The sequence below is a fragment of the Zonotrichia leucophrys genome, chromosome 3 (genome assembly GCF_028769735.1).
Source record: "Zonotrichia leucophrys gambelii isolate GWCS_2022_RI chromosome 3, RI_Zleu_2.0, whole genome shotgun sequence".
NCBI classification, from domain to species: Eukaryota; Metazoa; Chordata; class Aves; order Passeriformes; family Passerellidae; genus Zonotrichia; species Zonotrichia leucophrys.
Genome location: NC_088172.1, coordinates 82,186,140 through 82,213,627, shown reverse-complemented (window position 1 = coordinate 82,213,627; position 27,488 = coordinate 82,186,140). Strand labels below are relative to the sequence as shown.

The 27,488-nt window shown below is 40.4% G+C and overlaps 1 protein-coding gene and 2 long non-coding RNA genes across 5 annotated transcripts in view; 2 read left to right on the top strand and 1 right to left on the bottom strand.

Annotated features, from left to right (window-relative positions):
• Positions 1–27,488, top strand: part of LOC135445874 (uncharacterized) — a 70,757-nt gene that overhangs the window by 18,415 nt on the left and 24,854 nt on the right. The window lies entirely within an intron of this gene.
• Positions 243–26,640, top strand: LOC135445873 (uncharacterized). 2 transcript variants are annotated; one of them, XR_010439626.1, is made up of 3 exons: positions 243–470; positions 25,747–25,845; positions 26,031–26,640. It is a non-coding gene; the product is annotated as an uncharacterized LOC135445873 (long non-coding RNA). The 2 variants fall into 2 exon arrangements; XR_010439625.1 differs by having other exon boundaries at positions 25,747–26,640.
• On the bottom strand, positions 19,857–27,178 carry LOC135445872 (cytochrome c oxidase subunit 7A-related protein, mitochondrial). Of its 2 annotated transcripts, XM_064709000.1 has the most exons (3): positions 26,793–27,178; positions 21,107–21,238; positions 19,857–20,251 (listed from the first exon to the last, which is right to left on the bottom strand). In XM_064709000.1, exons 1-3 carry the CDS (start codon positions 26,862–26,864, stop codon positions 20,108–20,110), a joined length of 348 nt encoding a protein of 115 aa, XP_064565070.1. In that variant the 5' UTR covers positions 26,865–27,178; the 3' UTR covers positions 19,857–20,107. The 2 variants fall into 2 exon arrangements, with proteins under 2 accessions (XP_064565070.1, XP_064565071.1); XM_064709001.1 differs by lacking the exon at positions 21,107–21,238.

The following is a 27,488-nucleotide window of genomic DNA, read 5'->3' as shown; positions in this document are numbered from 1 at the left end:
TCCAAAGAATGAAAACTTGGAGTGGGAAGGATTGAAAATCATGCATAACATGTAGATAAAGGAATCAGTGTGACTGAAGGAGGGGTTGGCTTGCTCTTCTGATAATAAATTACTTTTTCTTTTCATTTAAAAAGGAAGATTTCACTGGGCTTTCAGAGGGATTTTTTTTCCTCCAGTTGTTAGGGTAAGACTTTAAGGATTTTCTCCTGAAGAAGAAGAGGAGTGGATGGATGGGCAGAGCAGTGCTGGGCTGAGTAAATTACAGCAGACTGGGGAAGAGAGCAAGGCAATAAATGCCCAGTCAGCAGGTGGTGGAGAGTATCAGCTGGGTGCTGTCCTCTTTAGCTGCTTGGGGGCTGGTGCTGCTCCTCCCTTGCTCCTGCAGACAATATTTCCTGCTTTGCTTCCCTGCTGAAAGTCCTTCCTCATTCCAGGAACAGCAGTGCTGGAGGAGCTTGTATGTTTTTGAGGTATGTGAAGACCTTCTGGGTTGGGTTTGGTGGTTCCCATGGGCTGGTGGTGGTGACCACCTCAGATCCTGAAAGCACAGGAGGAGCCCATCACAGGAATATGGCTGCAGGATGGGATCCCAGGACCTGGGCCTGCCAGTGCTCACCCAGGAGGGAGAGTTTCAAACTGGAGAGTTTAAAGGGTTTTAAACTATCCTGCTAGGGTAGGGCATGACATCCATGTGGGATCAGATCCAAGCAATTCTGAAGTGAAATTCAGCAATTCATCACAGTGAAATGTGCTGTGTGTTAGTCAATTGCAACTAGACTTGGAGAACTGAAAAGATGAATTCTGTCTGCAGACTGAGCATAGGGAAGGATTTTTGGGTGAGCCAAAGCAAATTTTCTATCTCTGCAAGCAAAGGTATTAAAACTGCGCTACCTTTAAGATATTCATGCTCTGTGAAATAGTACAGCTGAGAAGTTACATTGATAGTAAATTGGGGTGCTACTTGAATTTAGTATTTATTTTCATTAGAAGCAAAAGGCTGTTGGGGTTATTCTTAAAGAAATTGTCATGGTATATTTTGATATTGCTTGTATAAGACTAAAAAGCTTGTGGAAACTGCATGCTTAATTTTGAGTACAGGAATCTGATGAGCTTCTATTCTTGAAGTGTATGATATTTTCTTTGATAAAATAATTGGTGACACAAGGCTTCTCTGACTGCAATTGTCACTCAGTGCAATTGAGATTAGTGTAATTTTCTCCAAATACTCTTTATACCTCCAGAGAGAAAGATTTTTATGAACAACAGATTTTCCCTAACAGAAAAAAAAATAATCACTTTTTTTAGCACCATTTTATACCTTATGGAAAGGAGATGATGGAGGTAGTGAGGAATAAAAATACTTTTCTTCGAAAATTTCAAGGGAACTGTATTCTTCAGATCTCCTTGATGACACCCAAGGTTCTTTCTTTCATGGTTTCTGTATTTAAGCTTTTTGTAACAGACTCTGCACAGTTATTTATATATTTTGGTACACTATTTTAAGAGCAAGATTAATATTCAATATTCTACTAAAAAATACTACCTCAAAATTACCCTAAAATATACGAGCTTGATGTTGTGGCATAGAGCAGAAAGACAGACACTGATAAAGAGCTCTTGGATCCTTCTTCATGAAGTAATGCTTCCTGTCATGTATGGTTTGGGGGGAGTTTGCTTGCTTTATTGTTTTGTTCTTATTGTGATGGGTTTTCTTATTTATATCATTGTTATTATTATTCTGTTGGTTACTAGAACATAAAGGCTTTCCTTGAGCGCTGCCACCTTACAGAAACATCTTTATCAAGATTTCTCTTCCCAAGCTGTAATTCATCTGGTCTAGGTGCCTCACTGAATAATTACTCATCTCTTCTGGCATTTCATGAAGCTATTTAATCTCTTATTTCTTCAAACAGCAAATGTTCCATAGTTGACAGGTATCATTTTTAACTTCTTTCATAGTGCAGAGATAACACTCACTTTGGGGCATGGTAATACCACCCTGCTCACTCATTTGCTTCCCACTTATGTTCTCACACATTCCTTTGAATTCTTCATCTGGTTGTTTGTACTGAAGAAATTAATCTTAAAAAAAAAAAAAAAGGGGGGGGGGTGTTTAATGCTTGTTTCAGATATTTCTATGAAGCTTTTGGGCTACAGCTTTATTTTTTACCATGATCCCTATTGTCAGCTTTGGCAGTAGTGTCCAAAGGCTGCAAAGGAATTGGTTGTCTCACCCTGTGTGCAGAACAGCCCTTCTTCTGAAGGATGTGGAGTCAGTGTTGGGCGGGATCTGCAGAGGCAGAGAGGTGTCACTCCTGCCTTCTTGTGAACTCCTCTTGAGCTGCTGAGAGCTGTGAATCTCATGATGCAGTGGCAGCCACAAGCTTGCAGAATCTCCCTCATTCCCCACATGAGCTGGTGTTTGTACTTGACCCCGTAAGCAGGACAGAAACACACAACACTCCTCTCTCTCCCCAAAAGAGACCCTGAGGAAGTATCTAGATAGAAAAAATTGCTATTCCTATGTGGCATGTTCTGATAGATGGAAAAATGCCTCTTTGCATTAGTGGCACATTTTCCTGTTTGCATGCAGAGGTTATGCTTTATAGCTAATTTTTACATGGCAAATAACCCATGTGTTATTGAGGTTAATGAGTTTTAAAACCAGTTATGAGTGTTGTTTCACTGGCTTAGAACCATGCAAGAGAAATTATCTGCCTGCAGTCTGCTGGGGCTGTGGAAAAAAATGGTTTTGGTTTCCTCTGTAAACCTAGAAGGAAGACACGGGAGGAAGGAATGTTTTGTTCTTGACTTATTTTTTTCCCTTTAAACAGAGATCGCAGTGTGTGTGAACGCACCATTCAAATGAAACAGTTAAAGTAACTCATTGAAAACAAAGAAAAGTTAACACCACTATCTCTTCCCCTACAATCTATTATATACTACATTGAAGTAGTTGAGCATTCCCCTGGGAGAGGATAAAGAGCAAACCAGAGGGTGAGGATGTGGTGTGCAAGGTGGAGAGGAGGACACTCCACTGGAAGAAACTAGATGCTGCTGATGTGTACTCTGTGCAAAGTGAAAGTGCATCAAGAAAGAGAAAGCAAGCCACTGAGTAATCTCTGGCAGATATTTCAAGCATTTCTGTGGAACAGGAGAGAACAGGTTGCAGGCAGGGAAAATTTGAACACGAATTGCTGTGCTGTGAATGTAGCCCTTCAACACTATGTGGGCACACACTCCTATTAAGACTTCATGCATGCAGCAAAAGAAAAATTTAGTGTTAAGACATGAGAATGAGCCAAAAAAGGAGTAGGTTTGGAATAAAAGTAAAGAAAACTGTATATTGGAAGAGACCTCTGAATCTCACATAGTGTAGCTTCATTGTCTGAACAGGCCTTCCTTTAATGTTAGTTAGAAAAGGTTGATCTGTGTAAGTGTCCCATCTGGTATAATGAGACTTCTTCTAAACTTCTCTCATTTCCAAAAGCAAAACATGAGTCTTGGGAAGTGCTGGAAAGTGAATCATTTTCATTCACATTACATTGGTCTAGTTCAATAAAGCATCACAAATAAAGGCAATAAAGCCAGTGACAAATGGGGCACTGAGGTAAGGTGTTACAAGCTATGCCAAGGAGTAATAAAGAACTGGATCTAATCTAGGAAGTGAAGAAGCTTGTGATGCATGATGAAGCAACAGAGGAAGATTAACAGAGGGAGCACAATTAAAAGAAAACTTCAAATAAAACAGAAAAGCTTGGCTGCTTATTAGTTTTGCCAAGTGACTTAGCAACTGCTAACATGGAACAGGAAACACAGAACAGCTTTGCAAGTCTTTCTTTTTTTCTCTTTTGATTAATGATCAGGAGATTATGGTGTTAAAAAGGAAAAGATTAGGATATCCACAGATTGCTCCTGACATAGCTAGTGTGAAGATAAAGGCTATAACAGATTACATGGTTCAGAGTACAAGAGCTTGAAATTTTAGTATGACAACCAGAAGAGGCATTTCAATGTGATTAAATAATGGTATTTCACTGGCAGTGTAAGCAAGTGTTCAATTTGCAGTCCGTGAAGATTGAAGGAAACTATTTAAAATTGTCAGCCAGAGGAAACCTTGGAGTGTTACAGTGTCTGCTATCAGTGTTAATTAGCTTTCAGAAAGAAAAATTATACTTTAATAAAGGGTTTTTGATGCTTTTGAGAACGGTACATAGACAAAGAGTGGTTTCCTGCTTGCTAAAATCATCTGCAGGTGGCCAGGCACTGCAGCCCAGGGGGCAGCTGGGCAAGGACCGTAGCAAGGACCCACCTTCTGTTTCATGAGGTGACTTTGTGCAGTGACAGGCTTTGCTGACCACTAGGCTTAGATTCAAAGCTCAGATCTTGAACAGAGTATGAGGGAGAGAAAAATGCTTGGCGAGGTGAGGTGAAGCCACAGAGTGGTGTTAACTGGGAGAATCCCTGGGGGAGCTGTGCAGCTCATGCTGCCTGCCATCACTGTGTTTGGATTTTTCTGCACCCTTGCTGTTTGCATGGGAAGGGTAATATGGAGAGGCCATGAGGGAAAGATGTGTCCAAAGCCCATGGAGGTGCTGGTTCTGGTTATATCCATGTGCCTCTGCTCACCCGGGCCCTGGTGCACAAACACGAGAAGGGAGGAGAGTCACAAACTGTTCATGAAGTGGATGTGCAAATTGTCTCAAAACAAAAGAGAAAAAAGTGGACTAGGAAAAACAGGTTGGCTGCAGATCTAGAGTCTGTGAATCGTGGATATGAATATTTCTTACATTCTGGTGTAGGGTTTCTTTAAATTTCAGAAATTACATGTTTTCATCGTGTAGTCAAGAGATTTACTCCACTGGGTGCCTGTCTCTTTTCCAATTTCAAAACATATTTTATGCTGGAATATTTTTGGACTTTCTAGGGATTTTGTCATTTTAATATTCTCCTGCGAGAAGAAGATTTTTCTTCTTTTGTCTTCAGCTCTTGTCTTAGATATCTGGTGCTCCTATTTCTTAAATGTAGCCTCAGATAGAAATGTGTTATGTTCCAACTAGAAAAATACAAAAGAAAAGATTATTAAGAACTGGAATTCAGCTGTAAATGTTTGTACAATCCTCTCTGCAGATGTTCTTACATAGTGGGACATAATACTTTTGTGAACGTGACTAAGCATTGCAAATAAATGTGAATATAAAGGTGCCTATTTTACTGATACTGTAGACTAGATATGTAGGGGTTGAGTTGCACAGCTGAAGTTGTTTCTGTCAATAGTCAACATCAATCCAGCACTGTGAAGCTGGAATAATAACAGCAATAAAGAAGAAAATTAATGCACAGTAATGTAATCAGATGGGGGGCTTAGAACATGTTGGTACCTGGCCTGATTAGAGATGCAAAGAGGGCTGTTCAATTTATGAGTGAATTTAGAATAATGACTCTTAGAGTATAGACTACAGTGGAAGAATAGCTGCTAATTGGAAAGTTGCTGCTGCATGCTGAACAGGAGGTTGACTGGCGAGCTAATTTAGAAACATCCCCAGCAGATTTCTGCTGAAGGCTCAATGACAGAGAGCAAGGGACACGAGGATGAGACTGGTATTGAGGGTGAGCCAGAACTTGCTTTTTCAGATGATTTGCAAACACAGGAATAGTCTGAATTGCACTGAGACCAACTTGTTGCCCTGGTTCTTGGGGCTCCCTTAGTCCCAGGGGACAATTTTCTCCATTTGCAGGGAAATTTATAACCTTGTAGTTTGTGTTGAGAGATTGAGAGTGAACCACATACTGTGAACTCTGTGAATTTGAGCCTCTGAAATAAAAACTGCAAAACCAAAGAAATCTCACTCTGAGTACTTTTGCTACCCCAAGAAGACAAAATGAAAATGTTAAACATCAGGAGTGGAGAGGAAGACTTGGTACTGAGAAATGTTGTGGTTTGGGCTGATAAGATTCAGAATGTCTCTAAATGCAAATAAATATCATCCACACTGCTTGGTGAGATTGTATTGGCAGGGATCTGGCAAAACTGTGATGTAGAATTCCAGCTATTTGGTCCATGCCAGCAAGGGGATGTTGGTGTGGATGTCTGAGCCTGGCCATGTATCAGTCTGACAGACATTGCTTGTCACTGGAGCAGGACCATGCACAGGTGGTGGGGCAGCTGGGCTGAGACTCATTGTGTGCTTACTGGTCTCACGAAACAAAAAGTTCTGAGATGGGTTGAGTCAAGGTTACCTCCTCTGCCTGCCTGACCTGGGACTTGAGGCACTCTTATTTGCTTCATGATTCTGTTTAGGGTTTTGGGAGGAAGCTGTGATGCTTCCTTTTGAAGGCTGAAGGAGCCAGTATCCATTGTCAGTGCATCCCCTTTGTATCTGATGCAGCAAAAGGCAGAGCACCAGGTGTCCCCTCGCCCTGTGTGCTTGTGGAGCAGATGGGTGCAGTTCCCAATTGCTTTTCCAGCAACTGGAGGATTTTACTCTACAGCAGTGCTGTTACTGTATTTTTTTTTTAATAAAATTAATGAACTTTTAAAACCTCCCTAGCGGGCGTGTAGGTCCAACATAGCAAATACCAGCCAAGCACGAAGCATTTCTGAGAATAAGGCTGAGACACTGCTGCGTTGGGAGAAATGGGGTAAAAATGCTTTGCTGAGCTGGGAGCTCAGAGCCTGGTGGCTAAACTAAAACTTAGACAGTCTGCCCGCCTTCCATCTGCAACTGTACAAAGCCAGTTTCAGCATGCAACCCACTTCAATAGCTTGGACCTTTGTTTTCTCAGGCTTTGTTTCTACCTTAGGGGGAAACACTCATATGTACCGCACTTCCTTTTTACTCTTTCCTTAAAAAAGGTTTTAACATAAGCCCAAAAGCACTCTGAGACTACAGGAAGCTGACCTTTCCTTGTTTTAAAGGCAGTATGCAACAGGCTTTGTGGATTCTAATCACGCACAGAATTAATGTAATGATTTTTAATGAGACAACATATTTAAAGATTAAAACACCAACTGGTGAATGAGGGCAATAAAAGTATTAGAGGTTTTTATCTTCTGAGTATTGAGAGTTCAGAGCTCACTAATAACCTTGGGTCTCAGGATGCTAATAATAACACTTGATGTTGCTAGGGAATGGTGCTGCCTGACACATGGTGAATTCTGTGTGGTAGGATATGCCTAAGGCATGTTGGCAACTTGCTAAATCCTTTTATTATTTTATTGATCACAAAAACTCTTTGATGACCCACAAATTTGGATGCACTTTGCAGTGTTTGTTCACATTACTTGTCCTGATTAAGGGGCTTATTAAACAGCATTTTACTGCAGCATGACTATTTTCAATATTGGTTGCTGATGACAGTGCTCCAGGGGTAGTAGCATTTTTAGGGTAGTAGGGTTTTCCAGTGTTGTGACAATTATATGACACTAAATTGCTACACATCTTAAGATATTGTGCACCTCTTTGTACCTTTGCTTAAAAATATGGAGTTTACCAGAAAAGAATTTATGGAAAAGTTCATTTCTTCCTCCCTTTTTATATTACTTCCTAGTCAGGATTTCCATATTTGCCTAGGGCAAATACTGAATTTCACATTTGTATGTTTTCTTCTTTTCAGATAGGCAATTGACATTATCATCAGAAATGCATATTTTCACAACAATATCGAATTTCAGATTGACCACAATGCCTCATTTAGAAAACAAGAATGCAGACCCTGTAGTGCTGCTGTGCCTGGTGGCAGATGCAGCTGAATCACAGTGCTCTGACAGATGAGTGCAGTGATGCAGCCAGAGCACCTCAAAGAGGACAGTCATGGTCTCAAACCAACTTGGCCATGGTGTTTGGGTCTTGTGGGCCACCCCAAGTTATCCTTTCACTCCTGTAGAGTATTAGTGTCTGATGCAGTGAAATTGCTCCCCTTTGCTTTGGCCAAAGAACTCATCTTGAGCTCTGTTTTACTTAATAAGGAATAAGATTTACTGAAACATAGAGGTCAGTTGTGCAGTATGTGTTTTAATCTACTCTCCATCTATAGATCCCTCTCTGATAATGATTTAAATGTGTGTCCTTGATCTCCTTCACAATATAGAGAATTAAATTTCTGGAGACATCTTCAAACTGATGCTTTGACAGAGTAGGAAGCTGAGAGATCTGTGTTCCTAGTCAGAAAAAGCAGCAGAATGCACCTGCTGTTTGTGATTTGTTGGGGCTAAATTGCCACCTGTAATCTTGTCTGCCAGACTGTCGGTAGTGCCAGATTATTTCTATGTTGTCTGTTACCTGATTAAAATATTAAAGAGTATCCAGGACAAGTGTTGCCTTGAAGGGAAGAGAGGAGGTTTGACAGACCAAGTGTGACTGCCACAGGAGAGCAGGCATGAACTCTTCTGCTGCACACAGAGAAGTTTATCTTTAGTCTTACCAGGATCCTTTCACACTTCCCATGAATGTGGAGTGTCCTCTCAGTTTTAGCTGGAAATATCTACTCCTAAATAGCTACTTAATAGGGTTTTATTCAAATATATAACATGGATTTGATTTTGACAAAAATAACCCTGGTGAAACTCCCCACTGTGACCAGTGGGATCCTAAGACAGGGAATCAACATCCATACAACTGTGTGTTGAAACAAAATCCATTCCTACAGTTTGAAAATCAAAGCTTTGTTATTCAAAGGTGCATCTCCCACAGATGGTCCCTAACTTTTGCATTCTGCCTGTTCAAAACAGGCACTGAGCTTATTTCATCTCCTCCCTCCATGTTTCACTAACAAGAACAACTCCCAATGTCAGCCTTGGGCAATGGAATTGTGGTGACCACCATGCTGCAACCCTGGCAAGTGCTGAATGTTCACTAGCCCCTTTCCAAAGCCAAGCTGCAAGTGTTCATACTCTAATAAGAGCCACTGTCCCTTCACTGGGACAAAAAACCTAAGAGTTGTCTAGGGATGCTAGGGCTCTGTCCTGGTTTTGCAATAATTGAATTTTAGTTAAGGGAAGAATCATCAACTCATTGTGAAATAAAATATTGGAGATTGTCAGCAAAGCATCCTGTTACAGAAATGAAAATGCCTGCACAGCAGAAAGTGAAGGAGAACACTCCATCTCACCAGCCATTCTTGTTTCCCTTCCATATATCCCTGCATAAAACAGATTTTGATTTCTGCTTGTTCTTAAAGCCTCAGGTCACCTTTGGGTGCTCAGAAATGTGTTTTTCCCAGTGCCATGTGTTCCTTTCAAAGTGGGGATCAGTTTCAGCATAATCTTATACTGCACCAATTTTGAGCACTTAGCAAATTCAAATTAAAGTATTTTTATTATGATTATGTAGGGGGATGGAATATAATAAAATAAAGATAGTGTAGAAAGTAATCTTACCCGTAAGGAGTTGCAGCTGGGCCAATTATCAAAGATTAGGAATGGGCCTGACTTTAACAGGCCACAGCTGTAACCAGTGAGAGGAAGAGTGCTATAAAAGAGTGGGGTGGCTGGCTGAGAGGGGAGCTGGAGTCAGTTGGCTGCTGGGTGAAAATGAAAGGGTCAGTGCTCTGAGGAGATGTCCATGAGAAACACCAAGGAGATATGAAACTTTTGTTACAGGAGGCAACAGTCTGGAACTCCTGCAATAAGACGACAACATGATTATCTTAAGTTTTCCATATTTTTGGAAAAGAGAAGGACAGGTCATCATCAAGGAAAAGAGAAATATGTTTACATGAAGCGTTGCACCATCCAAATTCAATATCTGGGGTTAAACACAAAGGTCAATGAATCAGAAATTGTTTTCAAATCATTCCAGCTACAAGAAGCAGTATAGTCACTTTAATTACAATTGAGTGTTAAGCACCAGACAGAAAGCACTGCTTTATGTCATGTTATTAAACTTTGGAGTGTTTTGCATCATCAAAGTTCCACTACATGGTAGAAATTAAATAATTTTCAAGTGCTTATCCCCAGACCTCTTCATCTTGATGCTTATGTTCTTAGCATATATTTGTCTGAGAAACACTTGTAAACAAACTCTTTACTGAGATATTTGACTGTGCTTGTTGCCTTCTGAGAGGAATAAGCTTTGCTCAGTCAGAACTCTTAGTGGCTTCTAATGGAAGGTCTGCCTTCTCCTGTCCACTCCTAAAGAAATATCTCCCTTGGAAAAGCAGTTAGCCCTCATGCAGTGGTGAAAATTAAAACTATTAGGATATTGACTTTACATAGTAGTATGGGCATTCTAGGTAAATGCTGCAGGGAAATTCAGTGTCATAATTTATATAATTCCTGTCCTTTGGATGCAATTTCAAGTTTTGCTTTGACAGACTCAGGGTTTCATGTCATGTGTACAGGTCTAAATTTATTAAATCTGTAATGGTTCACTGTAAAACATCATTCCAATTTTTTCCTCCATACATTTTTCAGTCTTTGTTAATTTAATTAGCCTTAAAATTAGTCTCCATCTTGATTTCCCTTTATTTTTTTGTGTTATACATTCTATTCTACGGTGCTAACTCCACTCACTCATCTCTGTGAAAGGTAAATGTGCTTGTTAGAACATCATCAAGCCATTTACACTAAGATCCAGACGAATTTAGTTTTATTTTTTTTTCTTAAAAGCCTTCCGTCGAAGCAGTCAGTTCCATGGAACACAAATGATGTGAACTAGGCTTAAATTCAGTGAATAGTCTAATCTACACAAGGATGAAGAGACCTGTAAGAAATTGTGCATATGTTTCTGTACAATGGTTTTATCCCAGAAATTCTAGATAATTCTAAATTCTAGATTCTTAGGCTTCCTCCTGTGTTTTGGGGAGGGATGGGGGCTTTTTGTTGCTCTTGTTTTGTTTGGTGAGTTGTTTTTTGAGGAGGTGAGGAGAGATGGGCTGTCATTTAAAGGTTCAGAACCATTACGTATGTTATTTTGTTCTAAAGTTGACAACTTCTCAAGGTTAGATGACTTGAGATTAACAGATTTTGTTTCAAAGCAAATGGACTTCTTTAAGATCAACTTGAAATAGAAATGCTCCGGAGTTTTTCTTACCCCTATAGGGCCATTGAATTAAAATGTCATTATCCTAAATTTACTTTGAGCAGATGTAACAATTGTAGCAGATAAAATGAGAACCACACCTCTTTTTTTCCTCCCCCAATTCTTGTGCAAGCCGTGAAATAGATTTCAAACCTTTTCTTACAGCATTGAAATGAAAATACCACAGTTAATTTCTAAGAAAATGTTATTAATTAAGGATTAATAGAGTAAATCACACTCGATTTGTAACCAAAATGATACAAATAGCTACAAATAAAGCTACAATTTGCTATTCTAAGAATGGAACTGTTGCAAGTAATAATAGAGCTTGTTCTAAATTCTACAAAAATAAAATTTATAGCAACAAGATGATGCGCCACAGCCATTCAAACTGCCAGGTCCAATGGACTCCTCTGGCTCACAGAACCCAGCTGCTCTCCACAAACACAGCTCTGAAGTTGCTCATAGTCATTAGTGCCATTGGTAATAATATGTTATTATACATTATTTATATATTATAAATATAATAAAAAATGCTGCTTTATCTCCTAACCGACAACTGACCTTGTATGAGATAAAGGTGGTTTCAGAGTGAATCTAAGATATGTATTACATGTACTCAAGACTAATTCCAGTGTCTGGCCATAAATTATTCTTTGTTGCAAAAACATTATAGCAAATACACTGCTACTTCTGCGTTGGTTTCTGCACCCCTTTCTTGGGTCTCTCAGGTGAAACTCCAACCAAGAGTCACATGGACTGTAATATTTGGCTTCAGTCACAGAGTCAGGTATACTATAATTAGTACTGAGAGTAAATCAAAAGTACTTAGATCAAAATCAGAAATTGTAAAGGGTATTATAGAAAAATATAACATTAAATCTCCAAGGATATTGTATCTATAGAAATAGATTATAAAATGACTGTGAGGAACTTTCAATCTTAATTATACAAGACTAGTTCTCGCTTACTCTGCACTACTAAGCAAAAGTAGATTTTTCATACCACTCTTCTACTCTTTATTAAAAAAAAAAATAAAAACAAATTAACACAAAGTAGTAGAACTAGATTCATGCAAAGCATATTTGTCCTTGTAGGGAGAGTCAAATCAGCATCTTGGGTCTATAAAGTATGTGGACTCAGTGAAAAATTTGGTAACTCTCTTCAAATTAAAAAACAAAAAAAACCCAAACCTTTTGGCCATTGTAACAGTGTTTGGTGGGAAGGAGATTGTGAGTCTACCATGTATAAGGAGTGTTTTTACTAAATGCTCTGGTCTCATCATAAGAAATAAGGGGGAGATCTAAATCCCAGCCCTGTCACCCCTCTTGCAGCTTATAGTTATATTATCTCTGCAGATGATCTCATCAGGCTGGTATGACAACACAGATTTATGTGGATACCTCAGATGGTAAAAGGACAATTTTATTATTTTATTTATTTTATTATTTGTTACAATTTTATTATATTGCTCTATAGTTTGCTCTGTACTCTGCATCTTGTGAACTTTACTGTCCTGAAAGAGCCTCACGATGGGTCACACGTACTGGCACAAATTCTCAGTTGGCACTTGCATTGGCTTCCTGCACAAGTTCTGTGTCTGGAGCTGCAGAGATGTGGCCTGTTACAAAGAGCTTCATGGGAATGAAATTGGTCTCTGCTGCTTGATCTTTCTGACTGGGAGAGATGAAACATGAAAGGAATCTTGAGAGGGGAAGAATCTGTAGGTATTTTCTGTGAAAATCTGTAAAAATTAATAGAATCTCTGCCAGGTGTCTTGGTTTTATGGTTTGGTGTTTATTTCTTGTTTCCCCTGCTGCTCTTCACCCTAACTTTGAATGTTTGTGTAAGAGATTGTTGTAACCCAAACATAAAGAACTTTGTTCTTTGACTGGTACCACTTCCACTTTGGTCTGAATTTTGCCAGTAAGAATCAAACTTGGGCAGGTTGCTATGCAACATATAATTGTGCTCATAAAATGGTGAAGAGTGTGGAAAGACAATCTAAAAATGAGTTTATACCTTGCCAGAAACAAGACTTGTTCTGATACAGCCCCATGAGATAGGACACGTCCGATTTATGGCAACTTGGCTGGGCTCTTCTAGTGCTGACATTGTGTGTACTAACAAAACTGACTCTAAAAAGGATAGCATATAGGATCTTTGCAATTTTGCCGCACAAAAATTCATAAATAGAAAACCACTTGTTTGAGACCACAAGCTCATTTGGAGACCATCGTGCCTCTGCATTTGCAGCTCTAGGAGAGCAGTCATGCTCACAGTGCAAAACTGAAACAATTATTTAGTGAGAAAAGAAATAGCAAGGCATTATTGGTGCATTTTTGCCTAATAGATATTAAAATATGAAGTTTGAGAGTGTGGTAAGAGTTAAACTGCAAATTGTTTAAAGTGGATTTCAACATGCTGGATAAAATCCTGGGGGGTTTTAAACTTTTTCTTTGTCTCGTGAATACATATTTTGTTGAGTTTCACTTTAATTTCTTCAAGCCAGTGGTGCAAACCTGCATGTTACAGGCAAAAGGTTTGTTAAAGGTACTAGATTCCATTTACTGATTTATTTCTTTTCCTGGAAATATATTTTTCCTGAAGTACAACTGAAAACCTGAATTATCCTTGAAAGCACTGTGTATTAGTTCTAAGAAAGAAAGCACAAAATTCCTCATTCATGCACCGAGTTCAGCAGCTTTAAAGCTCAGTTCTCAGGATCAGAAGTGCTAATACAAGATAAGAAACAATAGTGATCTTTAGCAGAAATACTTATAAAAGCAAGGGATGTTAAGAGCAGTTTGGATTTGACTGAGCATTTGAAGACTCTTATGCAGCCCGTTAAAATTTAAAAAGATTAAAAGATAAACACAGATCAATGATCCTGATAAAGTGGATGTATCAAGTGATAATTTCAGTTTACAGTATGCAAAAACCAGGGAGAAGAGATGAATCTAGTTAATACTGTGACTGACAGGTTCTTTCTGTATTCCTTTAGTTTGGTTTAATCCAATACTATTTAAATTAAGAAGATGGGATTTGAGTCCAGGAAATCCATACCAGTTTTTTATTGCAAGCTGTTAGTCAGTGAAAGTGAAGATATGCTACACACTTGATTAATTTCCTGAAGGGCATGTGTACTTTGGAATTATTCTAGAATTTTAATAGTGTCACATCTGGATATTATGTTTATATTTTATACATGTTGCAGTACAGAGAGATCAAATACACAGCTTCTCTGTGGGCAGACTACACAGGCATGGTCTGGGAGGTTTTGCATAGCTGGGAATGTGTCTAAGCAAAAAAGCACCCTTTGATTAGTGAGCCATTCTTCAGTGGCCATGGAAAGCTGTTACAGAGCTTCAGGAAGGGCTCCAGGTGAAACCTGTAAGTCTCTGAGTGTGAAAAATCAAAAATCTCTCTTTTGGTTTGTTTTGAAAATGTCCATCTCTGAAAAGACAGTGTAGGGATACAGTGCTACAAGCTGCTTGGTGCCTCCACCTTCTGAACCTTATGTGGACTCCAACCTGCTTGACTGCAGAATAGGGCTTTCCTGTAGCTGCTGTTGTTTTGCAAGAGCCTAAAGTCGGGCCTCCTGTTAATTCTGCAGGGTTATGCTGCTGACAATGAGTATGATGAAGTGTGGGTTTTGTTTTGCATATGAGCAGAATTGCTTAATCAGTTCCAATTAGAAAACTAATACATTTTCTTAAAGTTTATGCAAGAACAAGCTTTATTATGTAGCACTTGCTCTTTATGCTAGAAAATCTGCATTTCATTAGTCTTGTTCTCTCCGCTGCAAGTTCAGGATCAAGTTGGTGGAACTGACATTTACAAGCTCTCCACTCCACCAAACATGTTCTCCTTGTTTTCTTCCAGAGTGCTGTTCTGTTTTTAGTTTAAGGGAAGACACAATTAGCATTTATGCAGTATTGTGGATTAGACAATGTACAGCCTTCTCTCGTGAGTAGGTAAGCAACTGAAGATTACACAGGTGTTCTTCCTCACATGTAACAAGAATCTTCAAAAGGATAAGAATGGTTTCCTGTGATTGGAAGAGCATCTGGCTAACCCAGGCAGGGCATGATGAACTCTGCCATGGATGATGTCAGCCGTCTCCATGCCTCAAGTGAGAGCTTTGTAATGGACACACACTATAACTGATGCTTAAATTTCTAACTTGGGGTGTGCAAAATTAGGGCTCAGTGGTGAAATGTATCCAAGATATTTGAGGTAGCACCACACCATAAATAGATAAAGCACTTAAAGTAAAATGATATGTGTGACTGAATTGTAAGGAAGATATGAAAAAGGGTACAAAAATGCATTTGAGGTAACAGAGCTTGAACTGTAAGCATGTTGCAGGGAAGAAGTATTTTCTCTCTTTCTTTGAAATGCAGTTTGGTGCTTGTTAGCAACGAGTCATTTGATTCTCTATGTTTGCACACCTGTAGAACAGCTTCTTCAAGGACTTCTCACTAAAGTAAGACTTTCAGTGGGTTGGCAGGATCATGTACTTGACAAAGGAGACTTCCAGGGCTTGTTCTAGCTTGCAGAGAAAAAATAATGTGACAGACTATATGAATATTTCAGAATTTATTTTGAAGCAGTTAGAAACAATTCCATTTCTTTTGTGGGACAGAATATTTAAGAAATGATGTAAAAAAGGAAGAGCTAGAAAAACTTTCATAGTCTTCAGAATAAGAATGTGGGAGTGAGGAAGGGGGAAAAGCAAGAGTGGTATGCAGCTGATGAAATGAGGAAAAATACTTCCCCCTCTCTCCCACCTCCCCAGTTTTGCAGCACTGGATCCACTGGGAAAAATCATTCAGAAAAAACATTTTATCAGGGAGTATCATGTCTCTTTGAAGCCAGAGGATGATGACTGCATTCTTGTAGCCCCTAAGCTTGTAGATCTGGGCTGCCTGCAATAGACTGGGCAGTACATGTGTGAGAAAACAGACCGTTGAACTCAACTTTCTTGAATTTTGAGATAATTAATGTACAAAAAAAGTGATGCCTTCTATCTAGTGCCATATCCAAAAGCAGTCTGGGATTGTGTGCGAGGCACCAGGAGATAAGATCTGATGTTAGTGAGAGACCACACTGATGCCTGAGAGCATCAACCCTATTTCCTGATTATAGGAATGCCTGTACTCCCTCTCACAGCAAATATGCTTCCGTCTCTTAGTAATCTGTGCATCACTTGCACTGCAGCTAACTGGAATTGCTTCAAAATAATGATCTTTTATAAATGAAGATGCAATTAGTACTGAATATGCAAAATGCTTAAAATGTTATTTATTCTGCCTACTGCTTGACATTAATGCTTAGAATGCAGGCAAATTCTTCCCACTATTTTAAAACAGAGATCAAGCTTTGGCTTCCTTGTGAAACTCTTCACTGAGGTGAAGGACAGGAAAGGGGAGAAATTTACTATGTCATAAAATGCAGATAACTTACACCTTTTTCAGAACAGTTTAGCATGATTTTACACACAACTTAGCCAATGCACACCCGTTTTTCTCTTTGTAGAAAAGTATCTGAATTTTTCAAATTTTAGGATCTGCAGGGGTATAGTTTGTGAGAGAAGTCACCAAAAATTCCCCATCTGATCTGTGATTCTTAAAGCCTCTTGCAAGGCAGAAAGGAGGATAAAGACAGAATAAGTACAGTGTACCTGTATGCAAAGAAACTGTTCTTAAACACTCATTTGGGCTTTTTTTAGTTCTGTAAGATTAGATTCCAAATTTTCAAGTTTCTCATGTTTTTGTTCTTTATAGTGTCTTTTAATTAGAAAGCTTTGCTTTAAGGCAAGATCAAACAGTTAAATGTCTCAGTATGGAAATAATCAGTCTGTTGAAAATTTCAAATGTTAAGGCAAAAGTCTGCTGGGACTGTAGGGTCACACTACAGTACTGTGGAGGAATCCTCTCCTTAACATACTTTAATTTTTAAAGCAGCTGTAAGACATATGTGCATACTATCAGTGTCTTCTCAAATGCCTTTATTTTACTACTCCCACACAAAAGGTAGGGGAGGAGATCTTATTTAAAAAACCATTACAAAGATATAACTATTGAATCCAGGTTGCCACAGAAATAGTTTAAGAAGGAAAACCACTGTCTCTCAACAATGAGATAATGCCATGGGGGATGGATGATTATCCATAAGATAATTTTGTTCCAGTGTATTCTAAATCTCAGCTGCTTTCCCTTCCAAACTCGGCACCTTGGGGTATGAGAGCTTATTATAATTTATTCTCTAATATACATTCAAACTAAAACACTAGAGTATAAGCTATCATTTAAAAAGGCTTTTTTTCTCCCCCCAGTCCTTTGTGTTGGTAGGCTGCATATTTTCTAAGAGAAAACAGAGAGGGCCTTTATAAAACAAGGACATTGTAATGAAGTTGCAGTTCCCATCAGATTCCTACTTCTGGGGATCACAACTCATAATATTGAAGTAGCCTTGATGCTGCAAGTCACCCCTGGTTCTCCTTATCTAAGTCCTTATTGAACAATCAGGTAAGGGTCAGACTACTCCTTTTAGAGGTAAGAGTGTTCTTGAAGGCCTAAGATGACGATTAGGTGGCTGTGTCACAAATAATAATTCAAAACACTTGGACCCTTTTGAATCCTCACAGAAGTCTGGCATCAGTATTTTAAAACAGATGTATTTAAGAGCTGTTTTATTTAGGGAGAAAAAGGATTTACCATGTTGAGATTTCTTCATGATGATCTCAAAACTAATTGAGGAAAGGGGCAAAATTTTGCTGCCACAGACTAAAGAGGTTACAGCTTGGAAACTTTTCCTGGTTTTCAGAGCAGACAGGCCTCTGTTCTCTAACCCCCAGCTGAACCATGGGTGAACCTCACAAGCTGAAGTAGAACTTTCATCCTGCTTCAAGTGGGTCAGCCTTTGCAAGAAGAGCAAAGTGAACACAGTTCTTCAAAACCCAGACACTGGTGGGGGGAAGGGGGAGAAAAGTGCAATGGATTATGTAGTCTCTGCTTACTTGCAAAATCTGGTGGGTGGTTTTTGTGCCTTTGGCATGTCTTCTCAGCTGCTGGCATAGAGCTGGAAAAAGGGAGGCCCAGGGCAATTCTTTTATCTGTGGCCTCAGCCATGAACTCTAATTGCAAGACATGAACCCAATGTCCTAGCTGAGTTACTGAAAGCAAGCTGGGCCTGAGTGCTAAGGCTGTCATTCCTTCTATGACAGTATTCCCACTGCCTAATGAGCTGTGGGATAACAGCTTGGTTATTTTATCCACATCTGCTTTAGCAGCATGCAGAAAGTTCTTACCTGCTAGATGAGTGTTAAAAATAATTGATTTAAAACAAAAAAACCAAGTACTATCACAAAAACAGACAAAAAAAGAAAATCCCTAACTGACCCCTCCAAAAAAACCAAAACCAAAACAAGAAACAGAGCATGGAAATACTCTGAACAGAGCTCAGGTTCATGAAAATCTGTCAAGTTTACGTGCACAATATCCTTTATTGGCAAATTCTTGTAGGCAGTCCTTGATAGATGGTATGCAGGGAAGGCAGACAACAACCTACTGTGCTGTTTTCTCTTTTTTCTTTCTTATTCTTTTTCTTTTTTGTAGTATTTAACAGCCTACAGCACAAGATTGAGTGCCATGGAAGCATGGGCTACTGAGGAGATAATAAATTCTGCAGGAGCTGACAGTTGTGCCTCTACTGATAAAATATTTTTATCTGCTTTTCTTTGGCTCTTGCTGTCCTTACAAAACTATTTTTCATTGACTTAAATCTCTCCCATCCTAAAATACCAACATTGACTGAAACCTGAGTTCACATTACAAGAAGCTCTTCTCTTTCCTATAAAGCAGTAATAAGGCTTTGATGTAACTTAAATGGAAAAAAATCAGATTTTTTTTAGTAAAGATTGAAAAAAGGCAGTTTAATTTCCTTTATAAACTATTTTTCTTATTTACTTTGAAGGTTGTTTCTGCACAGTTCTGAGACAGATGGGTCTTTACAGGGGCCAGTAAATCAATGTTCAGGGGCAGAGGAGGAACTATGAAATCAGAGGATGCATTTTGTGAAGACTTGTATGAAACTTGCAGTTCAAGGCTCTGCTATTACAAGGGTAATATAAAGGGATGTATTGGCTTATCTCTCTTCCATCCACAGAAATGAGTGTACATAAATAGCTACCTGCAGGCACTGGAAATAGTAAGCAGCTGAATGATGACAGCAACCTGTTTCACCAAAAATTACAGTTAAACACACAGTGCGGTCTGGGAGAGGTTTTAAGAGCTTTTTCGTCTCTAAAAGATGACAGCAAGGTAGCTGAATCGATTTTATTATGTGAGATCTTCAAGTTGAACCTATAAGTATACCAATGTTTACTTCAGGTGTGCTGAAATGCTCTGAAACTTTTGAGACTTGACTCTTTCAGTATTCATGTAGCTATCTTTATTGCATGGCGATACAGCCGGACAACAGAAGGTCCAAAAACTGGTGTAACTGATGCTATAATAATGGTGCACTCTGCTGCCTACAGTGACGCTACAGTTATGGAATAAATCCACTTTAAATGCTCCAGAGAGACAAGCCCTTTGTCCTACCACCAGAGGTGGAATATTATTTACTAATGTTCCAGGATTTGGAAAAGTATAGGACAGAAACAGGTTCCCAGCATACTATAATTTTTTTTTTTTTTTTTTTTTGCTTTTAGTGTTTTGGAAACTAGCAGCATCCTTCCGCTAAGGAATGTGGTGCATAGCTCACAAATTATTTGTCCTGTCCTCTCTCTAACATGGTTTAAGTTGGGGGAGAGATGGAAGGAAAAGCTTAACTTTCTCCAACTGTTTATTAACTCCTGCAACACAAGAAAAACTACAACCATATGTTAAAATATTGTATTTCTCTGTTTACATTGGTGTTTTAGAATACATAAGGCAACAGATTTTAAAACATTTTCTCCAAGAAATCCGATCTGAATAACGATCCCTATGTGATCACAGGGAACAGATTTAAGTGCAAAGTGGTCATGCAGGATATCCTTCAGTGGAGTTCTGAGAGTCCCATGAGGTGTGGTTCATTTATTTTTGTTTCTTTGGCTGTGAGGCAATGAACAGTGCTACCAGACAGTAGATAGTCCCTCCTATTGTCAGAGCCATCGTGGTCCGATAGAGCAGCTTGTCTGGATATCCCAGCTTCAGGTGTACTGGCAGTCCATCTGATTTCTGTGGGAAGAGTTCAAGGAGAAAACAAGCAAAAAAGAAATTAACACCCATACTGAGGTCATTAAGGAATAAGCTACTTTAGGTAAATTAAGAGACTTCCAAGAGGGAAGTCTCCTGACAAATGGGCTCACTACAACCAAGTGTTTTTTGTCAACAAGACAAATGCAAGGCAAGTTAATTTTGTTAGCCAAAGCTGTTAAGTGCAAGCAGAAAGAATGTATCTTGAAATGTTTCTCAAGAGGACCTGGATGGGAGAAGTGTCACTAACAACAGAACGTGAAAAGATATGTATAAAAAATTATTCACCGAGTCAGACTGACACATTCCAAATGGAAGTGGCATGTAAGAGAGAAAAGGGAACATTATATAAAGCACATTCTTGAGGCTTAAACAAAAGCTTAACTCATTTTTTTTAAAGAAAAGTCCTACGTTTAGAAATTCCATAGCTAACAAACTGGCTTTGAAAACTTTACTGTGCTGCTCTTATACTGCACTATAAACAGCTTCAGCAACATTCAAATTATTATACACAAAAGAGTAACAATTTGCTTTGCTCTTCCACATCTGCTTTAAGGCAGACATGTGGATTCCCAGAGAGAAAGTGCTTCCCACAGTCAAATGGTACAACAACCAATTTCAGCGAAAAGACAATGTTGCTGCATTTAACCACTTTCTGTATTTATCTACTATTCAAGGCATATTATGTACTTTGTAGTATAGTACAAGTACACAGGTTATACTGTATGTGACAGTTTTTTGACTAGACTTTACAGAATTTAGGTATTGTAGAATGGCAAAGTAGTTAGCTATGTTAAATAAGGACAGAAATGTCCCACTCTCCAGTGTTGTCATTACCTGAAAAACTTTCTGTAGGTATGGCACCTTGTTTCTACCCAAGAAAGAATCAGCTGGTGATAAACCTGGAGCAGGTTTACTTGTCCCAAAAATCAGATGTGGATAATCAGTGGGAGCTAATGGTTTGAGTCCCTGCATAAATAGAGATTAAAATATCAGGGTATATCACTTGTAAATGTACCAATTGTTACATTAGGCAGGCACACTAAAAGGATACATTACAAAGAGTATTTATCTGGCATGAAGACTTGTGACAAATACATTGGTGGCCCACTGATATCTTGGTGACAACTTGGGGTCAGAGCTTAGCAAAGAAAATAGCAGCCTCCTTTCCAATCTCCTCATGGCATGAATTTATAGCTGTTATTTTTTCTGTGCTGGTACTTGGTCCAAATTACCGCTTCTGTTTTACACAGAGACTATCTAGGACTCTCTCTGAGAAGTAGGATTAGGATCAAGGATCCCTGATGCTAAGGTCAGAGTAAGGAATAAGTTCTACCTCCTGAATGCTGCAAGCAGTAGCCATAAATAACTGAGCCTTAAATAATTTGGATGAATAGTTTGGGGACTTAAAAAAAAAAAAGTATGAGGATCATTTGGGTCACACAGAAGTGTAAATGTTGCTCAAGGCCCTTCAGAGACCCTGATATAGCAGATATTTTGTGCAGGTGTAACTACATCCTATAGTTCAGATGTTGCTGCAACTTCCCACACCCCAATGTACATCCCATGAGAAGCACAGCTCAACTTCCTTTCGGTTCACAAGGCTGTACTCTACTCTGTACTCTACTTTGCCATACCTAGAAACTACATAATTCAGTTCTGTGACAAAGGGCACAAATTCACAGCCAACATGAGGTGGCCTCCTTGTTTTTACTACTGTAGTTAAACTTAAATTACATCTGGACGTGCAGCAGTGATGTTTCACATTGTGTCTCTCAAAACAGCTGAATTTTTTTTTTCCTAACTTGCCACAGAAATTAAAAAGCATTGTACAGTCAGTTCAATGCAACAGGTTTTTATTACAAATAGAAGCAGCCACAGGTCAAGACTGCACTGAAATTCTGGTTTCTGTTCAAAGGACTAGTTGATGCATTTTATATTGAAGAGAACTGTGTGACAATATTTGGAGCTGGAAGCAGACTGGCACTCTCTCTTTTGTGCCAGCCATAGACCAGATGTGTTTTGCTTATGCAAATTCTCTGCTGCAACAGGCATCTTCAGCAGAAAAACCAGGTTTCTCAGCCTCCCAAAATAGCCTCTGGAATGGTCATCAGAGCTATACCCTGAAGATGCAGGTTCAGCTTCCCACTCTTGTAGTGCCTGACTGAATGTCAGAATCCACTTGTGACCTTTCTGGTTATGTTTGAAAGGCAGCAGCAAAACTGAATTTCTTTCTTCCTACTGAGCAGGCTTGCACAGAAGGCAAGCACTAAATCATTTAAGACCAGTGACCACTTCTGGCCACACTGCAATGAAGGAAGCATCTAGGAAACTATTGTTAGCCAGGGGAAGTTACTAATTATATATTCAAGGCTGGGTTCCAGCTACATCAGAGGCCTTGAAGAAAGCAATTTTGGACAAGTATTTTTGTCTATAGGAACTTTAAGTACTTAATTAGATTTGTCTTTAAAAAGTTGGTGATTTGACAGAAATAACTATAGAACAGATGTTTATACTAAATGTGCAGGTGACTTCTTCTCCAAACCTTTTCTTGCCTTCTTGCTTGTTAGTATCACAGCAAATGTGAAAATGCACATCTTTTCTGTGCCCTAAAGTTTCCAGTTCTGAATCTCCCTTTTGCCTTCCTGAAAGCCCAATGTTTTCAGGAGCAGTGCCCTCTAATAACTTCAGTAGTTAGTAAATCAACAACTGTAGGTTATTGCATACTCTTTCAGCCTTTAGAAATACATTCCTGTTCAGATGCTTTTAAGAGCCCCTTCTGCAGACCCCACTCAAGAGACAAACTTCATTGTGAAATCAAATGGATCAGTTCAGAAAACTCACATAATCATCAATGTTCTGGTGTAAATTACTTCCAAAGCAGCATGGTGCCACTTCAGGACATCACACAGCAATTTAAATAAAACACACTGATGTTGTTCACTGGCCTCATGAAAGAGTACAACAAAACACATGCTGCAGAAGGGAGACAACTCAGTTTGCTTAACCCAGACACTGCATTAATTAAGGTTCCTCACCAATGAAAAATTTCACTTGAATTCCAAGTGAATTGAGTCTTGGCCAACCCCAACCAAGCCCAGTTAAATTAGTGCAAATGGGGGGCTGTTCCACCTTGTCATTGCCTGTTATTGAGAGAAAGTGACAAGTGCTTTATCTCACACCCAGTTTACTAAGCTTAGCATGGCTGAGGAGAAATCCACAGTGTAATATAAAGGCCGAATTTCACTGCAGAAAATTTCTAAGTAAAAACTGACACACCTTAAGTGACCCTTGGTCACTGTATTTAACATTACCAAAGCCATGGGTTTATTTAATGACTGGTATCAGTCTCACTACACTCAGGATAGTACTGAGGAATTAATGCCTCTACGCATCTGACCTATGCTTAATTAAAAAAAAAAAAAGTTAATAATTGATAATTCCTCTTCTGATATGAAGGTGGTAAGCTTTTATTTTTAATCACTATGATTTTTTCCAAGTCTTGGACAAAGTACAGCAGATGTAATTATGCAGAAGAGTCAACATCAGCTGATTTCATCAGCATGCTACAGCAATGACTTTTTTAAAGTCCTGAAAGTTCTCAACGAAAGGTCAGGACAAGTAGCTAATCCAAGAGAGCAAACAGAGCTCTCTGTCTACCCTTCTGCAGAGTGCGTTTGTTTTCCTGTCAGAGGTCTGAGGATCTGAGGACCCAATGTATCTGTTGGTTGGCCATCAGGCTCAAAGTTAAAACAAATTTACACCTTGCTAGTATGAATCTGCAAGTTAGATTTACATTTTCCTGACAGTAAAAAACAGTTAAGGACTTGGAGCATAATTTAATGGAGATAGCACCACTCTTAAATTTTAAAATGTAAGGGGAGTTGCTCAAACAGATCTGAGAATGAGAAAGGAGAGGAAACAGAGATAAGGACCAAAGGGGAATGGGGAAGTTACTCTGAGAATCAGGGTTGCAGAACATGCATTAAAACAATTTCTGTGAACCTATTGAACCTAGACACTTCTAAACTAAGTAGCAGGTCCTTCACAGGAGAATACACCTCACTGCATTAAGTTAAATGTATTTGTTATGACTAACACAAGGCTCTTAGGCAAAACCACTTGAGTCTTTGTACTGGGATGACAATGCAAGGACAGTGATTTTGTGTACCTACTAAGTATTATCTAGGGCATAAAAGGTTACATATTATAGATTCTAAGCAATTCATATAGGCTAAAATCAAAATATCTGTGGCTCATGAAGGCTTTAAAAAGCTACAAGCTAAATAAATTGCATGAAGTGAAAATACTGTAGCACAAGTAAATTCCTGCTAGTAAATTTCTTTTATGTTCAGTAGAAGAACTAGGGAAAAGTTCATGTACTTGTCCTCATCTGACACCATTTGAAACTGGTCCCAGTGACTGTACTTTAAACATAAGCAAACTCTTTAATATTTTTATTGAATTTTTAATGGTTATGGCAGTCATTATCCTCCTAAATATGAAGAGTAGTTTTGAAACTATTTCACCCCTCAACTAGCTAAGGAAGTTCCCATTTATTCAAACAAGAGAAATTGTTCAGACTACTTTATACAACTTTGTTAAATGCAAAATTAAGTCTTCTACGCATGCTAAGTTTGAGATGGAAAGAACAATATGGATTTCAAACTTGAGAGGTTGTTTTTTGTAAGTTGTTAGTTAACTGTTATTAGTTAGCTGTTTTGTTAAGCTGTTAGTTATGTTATTGTCAGCAAAATAATTTCTGAAATCCACTCAGACTGATATTTTGCAAGCCCACAGTAAGCTTAAACCTGCAGCAAAACAGTATTCTATTAGGGAGCACCCGAATGTAACAGCAGAATAAAGAGAATTAGTATCATGCATATTTTACCAAGGAGAATTTGAATGGCAGAATGTCTTCACTTTTCAAGAAACATCAAAATAAATAGAAGCATAAAAAGCAAACCACTTTACATGTGGAACTATAGTTTTAATAAACAGAGCAATGAAATCAATAGGAAAAAAACTTATTTTGTTTTAAACTTAACACCTTAAAACTCATGGGATTACTCTTATATTTCAGTTGCCGTTTATTGAAAACATTTTTAGCAGACTGATGCATCTAAATGTGTGAGCTGGGAATTCAGTCAAGCTTAGGGAAAAAAAAAGGAAATTCTACAAAAAAGCTGTCCTAATAACATTATAAAAAGGGACTGAAAGTAACTTTTGAAAATGAAGGAGGTTCTTTACTGTTTAGGCTTGAAGTCCTTCCTTCCCCATTCCTCCCCCAAGCCTTGGGTCTCCACTATGTAAATGAAGTATCAATGTTTATTCTCTAAATATAACTCTGTCTAGAGAGGTAAGAGGTGCCCCAATCACTGCAGCAGTGCTGGATGTATTGCTACTGTGTAAGTGCTGTACATACTAAAATATTTATTCTGGTGTCTTCCCTTTTTTGCACCCCTGACCCCCAACAGCTATCCAGGAGGCCTTCCAAAGTGATGGGGAGAGACAAGGACAAAAACCCTTCTTGGGACAGAAACTCTGTTACCTCGGTGTTTATTTAAGATCCTAAGGTAATTCAGGATGGAAGGGCCCCCTAATGCTCTTTGATCCAGAGCAATGTGACAGCAGGCTGCTGTGGGCTTAGTCTGGCCTGGCCCTGAAAGCCCCTGAGGACAGAGGGCACAGCCTCGCTCCCCAGGTAGCTGCTCCACTGCCTGACTCTTCCCACCATGATCATGTCTTTCCTTCTGTCCAGCCTGAACCCCTCTCCTTGCAGTTTATGCCTGGTGACTTTTGCCTTCCCACCATGGACCCCTGTGCAGAGCCTGGCTCCATCCTGCAGACCTCTGCTGAACTCGCTCCAGCTGCCATTCCCAGAGCAGGGGGCCCAGAGCTGGACACGGCACCTGGATGTGATCCAGTAAGTGCTTAGCCTGGGACAGCGATGCTTTCCTCCATCAGCAGCTCACAGGGTGATACAGCCGGGACGCTGCTGGCTTCTGCCTGGCAGCACCTCCAGAGCTCCACCACAAAGCCCCTCAGCTGCCACCCCATAACCACGCAAGGGCTCTAGCTAACCCCAAAACGTAACTCCGAATCCTAACCCGTAAAATGAAAAGAAAAAAAGGTGACAGAGTCGCTGTCCCCGGAGGTGTTTCAGGAAAGCCTGGACGGGGCACTCGGTGCCAAGGTCCAGCAGACACGGAGGTGCTCGGTCACAGGCTGGACTCGGTGCTCCCGGAGGCCTTTCCAACCTGACTGATTCTGTGATCCGGTGATTTTAAAACCCCGCCAGGCACTGCTCAGCTCTGGAACAGTCCTCTGTGCTGAAAGCGCGTTAATTCCTTGCCACAGCCCCCAGTACATCCCAAAGCAGACTGCGGGCAGAGCGCGCCTCCGCTCTCGCCCAAGGTCACGCGCGGGGCCGGGTACGTTCGGTGCCCGCGGGGGCGGCCGAGCCCGGCCCGGCTCACCCAAGGCCCGCGGTGCCGCAGCCCGGCCGGGGTGCGGGTGTTACCTGTGGGGTGTAGGCGGCGGACGACGTGGCCCCGGTGAGGCGCTGCGTGAAGCCGCTGAACTTGTAGTACATGGCGGGCCGGGGCGGGCACCGGCTGCGACGGCTCGGCCGAAAGGCCCCGCCCCGCCCCGCGCCGGCTTTTCTGCGCCGCCGTAACGCCCAAGGGCCCCGCCGGCTCGCAGGGACGCCTGCGCGGGAGGGCGCGGAAAGAATGAGACGGGAAAACAGAAAAGTCCGAAAAAATACAGTGGCCTGCAGCAAAGCAGTGCGAGCTCGCCTCTCCCGAGTGCGCCCGCCGCTCCCGGAAAAACGAGGCCGGCGTCAATTTCCAGTCAGGCAGGGCAGCCGTGCCCCCGGAGCGGCGGGGCGGCAACGGCAGGGATGGGGGGGCGGGGCAGGATGAGAGCCCGGGGCGGGCGGGGCGTGGTTAGCTCCAGCCAATCGGCGCGGGTGGGAGGCGAGGCTCCGCCCACACCGGGTGCCGGGGCGGAGCGCGCGGGCGGTTGCTCCCACAGGGCCCCGCCCGGCCCGGCCCGTGCGCGCCGCCCGCTGCTGCCCGCGGCGTGAGGGCGGCGCTGGGGCGGGAGCGCCGCTCTGCTGGGTGTTACCCAACGGGGACCCGCTGTGCCGCAAGGCGGTGGTCACAGAGTCAGGTTGGGAAAGACCTCCGGGAGCATCGCGTCCCAGCTATGAGCG

Coding starts and splice junctions, on each gene's coding strand:
- LOC135445872 (XM_064709000.1), bottom strand. CDS start 26,864: ATGTACTACAAGTTCAGCGGCTTCACGCAGCGCCTCACCGGGGCCACG. Junction 21,239..26,792: donor CCGCCGCCTACACCCCACAG/GTAACACCCGCA, acceptor CTATTTATGCAG/GGACTCAAACCATTAGCTCC. Junction 20,252..21,106: donor ACCTACAGAAAGTTTTTCAG/GTAATGACAACA, acceptor CTCTTCCCACAG/AAATCAGATGGACTGCCAGT.